Source organism: Salvelinus sp. IW2-2015, linkage group LG26, assembly GCF_002910315.2.
Source record: "Salvelinus sp. IW2-2015 linkage group LG26, ASM291031v2, whole genome shotgun sequence".
NCBI classification, from domain to species: domain Eukaryota; kingdom Metazoa; phylum Chordata; class Actinopteri; order Salmoniformes; family Salmonidae; genus Salvelinus; species Salvelinus sp. IW2-2015.
The window spans coordinates 15009281-15015414 of NC_036866.1; the positions used below are offsets into that span (position 1 = coordinate 15009281).

General features: G+C 43.3%; 1 protein-coding gene across 1 annotated transcript in view; it reads left to right on the forward strand.

Moving 5' to 3' along the window:
• The window catches only part of LOC111952712 (A disintegrin and metalloproteinase with thrombospondin motifs 20-like), a 147757-nt gene that overhangs the window by 115240 nt on the left and 26383 nt on the right, over nt 1-6134 (forward strand). The window contains 2 exon segments of the mRNA XM_070435168.1: nt 1670-1843; nt 5828-6001. Coding sequence (XP_070291269.1) covers nt 1670-1843; nt 5828-6001 — 348 coding nt within the window.

Sequence of the window (6134 nt, forward strand, 5' to 3'; positions counted from 1 at the left end):
GAGGGGCTAACACCCCCTCTATCGCCCCTACTGTAAATTTCTGCCTGTCTCCGTTCCTGTCTGAAGTGGAGGGAGCAGTGTTATCATTTTTGAGTGAGCGTGCAGCGGGTATAAGAAACTGCCATGTTTAGGATCAGTCAGTCAACGCAGGGCAGCTTTGAAGTCTCCTAGTCAGCTGGGCTGAGCCCTGTGTTTAAAATGCCTTTGTAATTACAATGTGTATTATATAGTGTATCTGTGTGCGGTGTCAACTCAAGCACTGCCCTCACCACAGTAAAGAAGAGAAGATAGCAGGAGGTGCCTCTCTGTTTAAATGGTTCAAATGCGTACTCTAGCAGAGTGAACTCACCAAGTGTTGCACAAACGTGTCTCTCTGAGTGCTTGAATGCTTCTCCTCCATTAGTGGAAAAAGAAGTCATTCTTCACATCCTATGCCCACAGCTCCTGTTGTCCAAACCTAAAAAAGTACCAGCTTTTGTTAGAAATCAATACAGTATGTCTAAAATAAATCTTCCTTAAATAATTCCATCACAGCACAGTAAGTCCAATAGAGTGTACTATCTATGGCCACCACAAGTTTACCATTTTGCTGTTATGCAACATTCTGAGATCATAATTAAGGGACAATACAATATTATGTTTATTATCTGGGCTGGAAAATATGCTAAGACAAAACAGAGTTCTCCACGTCTTGTTGTACTTTATTCCAATACCCCATTTTAGAGTGGCTTTGTGTAAAGGGGCTCACTCTCTCACTGAGAGTACAGCAGAAATAGCTGGCTCTCTAATTGCTGTTTGTACTCATAAAGACGGAAGAGTCTAGAATATTTTTGTCCGTCGACCGACCTTCGTCTCAGTCATGGGGCTTTCTGAAGACTCATCAGGATCTCTCTGCTTTTTATTCGTTTTGTTCTTGTTTTCTCTGTAGCTTTTCTGAAGCATTGTACAGCTTATTGAAACCATATGATTGTCTAGCCATATGTATGCATCCAGGTCTTTTAGCTTTGTGAGTCTTCTCTCTCCTGGGCTTGTGTGTGTCCTCTAGTTTGTGCCATGTACAGGGTTTACACGTTAAACAGGGGAGTGCATTCAAACCTGGGTGTTCACTGGAAGCTTTACAGAGATCCATGTCATGATTAGTTTATCCAAAAGTGGTTTATAGCTCGTTCACTTGGCCATGAGATGCAATAACATATCATGTGTGTTTATCTCCAACTCATACACTGAAGACACTATATTGAGCAAAGCACCGTGTTGAATACTTTTATACATTTTATAACATCTTTGCTAGTACATTTTCATTGATTCTTGTGGTTTTTATACTCTTTTAGACAATTTCATTTGGCTCACTACTCTTTCATGTGGTAGAGAGGGAACCTCCTCAGGAGTAAGCTAAGCAGTGGGCTAACCGTGACCATTGAAACCATTAACCATCAAATCATTACAAGCAGGCTCTCAATGCGCAACACAAAACAGCACATTGGATGGTTAAGTACTTTGTCTCTCTTCATTCATATAAAGTTCTAAACTGATTGACATGTTGTGCTTTCGCAGAACTTGAGCAGCGGGTATAAGCATGGTTTCAAAAAGTGTTGTTGGAAAAGGCATTCACTAGAATCTTTGCACTCACTGTCTCCATTTTGTTTTATCTCCCTCTCTGTCTCTCTAGTGTTCTGTGAGCTGTGGCCGGGGGACCAAGCAGCGGGAGATAACCTGTGTTTACCAAAACCAGAACCAAACCCAAATAGAGGAAGAGCACTGCATTCATCTGTCACGTCCCCGGACACAGAAGGCCTGCCGAGCCCAGGGATGCCCCAGCTGGAAGGCCAACAGGTGGAGCAAGGTATGTGTCATTCACCACCCCGTCCCCACACACTCTCAAAATACCCCCAGGCCCCTCGGGGGGACCACACCACCCGCCACTCTCTAATGCTAACAGTCACCTCTAGCAGCTGGGACGCCAACGCAAACACAGTCAAGGGCTTCCCAGTGTCCCCAGATGTAGAACATATACAGTACTGTACACACTGAGCACCTGTCCAATCACTGAGCAGTTTATATACTCTTGTACCAAATGTCCTTCCGATGTGAGTTAAACACCACAGGCTACATTTACATAACTGTTTATGCAATGCACCATACTTGTATACTTGTGAGAGGAAATGTTATGGGAATTCAGTGAAGCTTGTGCTTTCGCTCTCTCTCCTGGGTTTGACTAGTTATCATGCCAGTTCCTTTACATTTCTTGCACTCTTTTCAAACAGCAGTGGCTAGTTGCCCAGTGCCTTTTGGGTGCATTTTACTGCACCAATGCAGCATGCTGGACAAAAGTTTTAACATGCAACTGACACTTCTAAAAAAAATCACAAATGCAAGAAGGTACCTACTTTCTACAGACAGACAGATCCCACTGGGCACAAACTTGTTGAATCAACGTTGTTTAAATGTCATTTGTCAACTGTTTGTAACGTGGAATCTATATGAAAAATACATTGGATTTGCAAAAAGTCATTTTTGTTTTGAGAGTCAAATTTCAACCACAGAATGATATCATCATGGTAACACATTTTCAACATGGACAAACCTTGTATAAAATATGTTGAATTTGTACCTTTAAACAACRTCAGATCTTCAACGTTATATCCACTATCAGAAAAAAAAACTATAGACTGGGCAGCACCTCCTACTGGAGAGTTGATCTATCTACAGCTATCCATTTGGTCTCCCATCCCATTTAATCAAGTCCAGCCCAGCTTTGATATTTGTCACTGACTACTGCCACTGTGCTATTGTGACAATGATTATTGAGAGCTCTCTTAACTAAATAGATTCACTGTCGCTATCAAAGTCATTACAAAGGGTAGGTTTAACAGAGCAAATGTAATGTAGCCATACTCTCTCTAGAAATCATATTTCATCAATGACACTATTTGGCCTATATAACATTTGCAAAGTCATCAACAGCTATTGTTTCAATTCAACCCAGGGTTCAACTAAAAATAGACAATACATATAAGCCTAGGGTTTCAAGTTTTGGTTGATGTCAAATTTAATCTTCAAGTTAATAATGAATATGTTGGATTTACATCTCCATTTCAACCAAAAATCTAAATTAAAGATTAGGACTAAATCAAATCAAACTTTATTTAAAGTGCATTTAAAGTTTGATTTGATTTAGTCCTTTAGCAGTGCTAGCAGAGAGGAAATCCATAAGCCCAAATGTATCACAAGGCCACCAGAGAGTAAAGGAGATGGAGGTGGAGGGAGCTTTGTCATGTTCTGACAGGTTGTCCAGAGCAGAGGAAAGAGTAGTTGTCTGTCCATAAGTGGTGACTGTTTAACAGTCTGATGGCCTGGAGATAGAAGCTGTTTATCAGTCTCTCTTTCCCAGCTTTGATGTGCCTTTACTGTCTCCGCCTTCTAGATGATAGCGGGATGAACAGGCCTTCCTGTGACACCAGGTGCTGTAGATGTCCTGACAGGCGGGCAGTGTGCCCCCGGTGATGCATTGGGCTGACTGCACCACCCTCTGGAGAGCCTTGCAGTTGTGGACATTGCAATTGTCATACCAGGCAGTAATACAGCCCGACAGCATGCTCTCTATGGTGCATCTGTAGAAGTTTGTGAGGGTCTTAGGGGCCAAGGCAAATTTCTTCAGCCTCCTGAGGTTGAAGAGGAATTGTTGCTCGTTCTTCACCACAGTGTCTGTTTGAATGAACCATTTCAGTTTGTCATTGATGTGCAAGCTGAGGAACTTGAAGCTTTTCACCCTCTCCACTGCGTTCCCGTCGGAGAGTAGCAATGGTCAAGAGGGCTCGATGTGCGAGTAGCATAAGAGATSTGTTGATAGAACTTCAATAGCGTTTTCCTCAGATTWYCTTTATTAAAGGGCCCAGCTACAATAAATGCAGCCTCTGGATATGCGGTTTCCAGTTTGCACAAAGTCCAGTGTAGTTCCTTGAGAGCCGTCCCTGTTTGGGTGGGAAAATACACAGCCATGACAATGCCCAAAGAAAATTATTTTGGGAGGTAATGCCGTAATTCTCTCACTCTATCAGGCCCCCTGAAGATGTACTCTATTTAAGTAATGTTTCTGTTGGACACAATATGGAGAGCAAAGAGAGCTCCTCAGGTCCTGTATGCTCCTCACGCCCAAAGTGTGGTTGTGAAATCCCCATTGGGAGCCCATCGCTGTCTTCCTCCATTAGACCACTGCCACTTCCCAGCTTTTGTGGGCCTCACTCTCCCTTTCCCTCCCTGGTGTCTGGAAGCAATCATCTCCCTTCACATACCACCAGAAACCATGAAATCCACAACTAGAGCGTAAAGACATGTTTTATATCTTAACATTCATGCCTGTGACAACTTTGTAAACCTCAGCACCCACCGTTTGGGCTTTTCAGCAGCCAGCCACTCAATCCCCTCAGTCGCCTCTGAATGGGGGTCTGGTGAAGGGGTACGAGAGAGGAGGGGGGTGTGGAGATCCGTGAGCAAAGGGTAAGGACCGCCTGTGGAGCTCTTGGTGTGGAGCGGCCCATGCTCAGGAGTGGAGTGGCGGCAAGCTCACTGATTGGTCTGTGACAGCTGCATTTCCYGCCTCTCTGTGATCAACCAATTTGCAAAAGCATGTCTGTGGGTCGGCTGCACTCTCCTCTCTCCTTTAAAACCCATACAATTAGAATCACAGGTTCTACTTCTAGGCTCTTCTTATATTCTATTTGAATTCTAATTGTATTCTAACACAAATTATTATATTTTTATGAACAAAAACGACATGCTGTAGATGGGTAGAGAGCAGCAGTTTCTGGAGAACTCAACTCCAACATCAAATAGTGTGCTTAACTATGACAAGTGTAATCCTCGGCAATGAAAACCAAAAGTATTTTGGAAAGAGATTAGAATCAAATTTCTTAAGCCGTATCAGTTGTTAAAATCGTAATAGGAGGCTATATTACGTCCCACTTTGGGATATTACAAAAGACAGCCTTTAAATGAGGCCTCATTCTTTTGCTTAAACCTTCATCTGAGGTCTGATTTCTCTTTATGCCTTTTGTTCGCCTTCCAAAATGTTAAGGAGTAAAAACGTCACTTAAACGGCACACACTAGAGATGATGATGTAGGCCTACACACAGTTGTAATACAACATGATACAGTATACTGTACATGAATTGGGAACTTACAGTTTCTAAAGATATTGTGGCTGTATAGTGAGTATTTATACAACTTTCTTCTAGAACCCTGGGGGTTGGTCTCCGGACCTGGATTAAGCCTAGCCCTAGACTAAAAAGCACTTTGAATGGAGGGTCTCCATTGTACATGGCTCTTAGTCCAGGATAACACTTCATCTTTGTCCGTGAAACCTCTTTCTAATGAAATCCTGGAGTTCTATTAGTGCTGGAGAGCTTCCTTAGCATGTAGGTAGGATTCTCAATGACATCAAAGAGATGGACCAGGTGATAGACCTCTGGGGAAACTGACAATACGGCTCACACAGACACAACAACCGTAGGCTCAGAGGAAAACATATGTCTCTGTCTGCATTGTTCAAGGACATTGTGTAGAGGCATCGTAGCCTGTGACGCAGACCCAGCAGACAGAAAAAAGGATSTACTGTATGTTACAAAACATTGATGCTTAGTCCAGGTCAGAGAGAGTGAAAGGGGACAGGATGGGAAAATGTATGTTTTTGTGTGAATTTCAGACTTGGTTGCTACAGTAGTAAGCTGACAGACATATGAGGATATCTGTGCTGGCAATGCAATGACAACAACCTGATCGTGAACAGACTAGCTTGTGTGTCAGTCAATCTAATGTGTGTGTTTGTAGTGCTCTGCCACCTGTGGAGTGGGGGTCCAGAACAGAGATGTGTACTGCAGACTGAAGGGTACAGGGCGGGTGAGAGAGGAGCTGTGTGGTTCCCACAACCGTCCGGCCGCTGCGCAGCCCTGCCAGGCTACTGAGTGTCTCCATCACACCTGGGCAGCTGGAGAGTGGCAAGATGTAAGTATAGACCACTATCTAGCTCGCTCTATGTCTATATCCCTCTCTTTTTATCTCACTTACCCTGTATTCTTCTTCTTCTCTCTCTCTCTCTCTCTCTCTCTCTCTCTCTCTCTCTCTCTCTCTCTCTCTC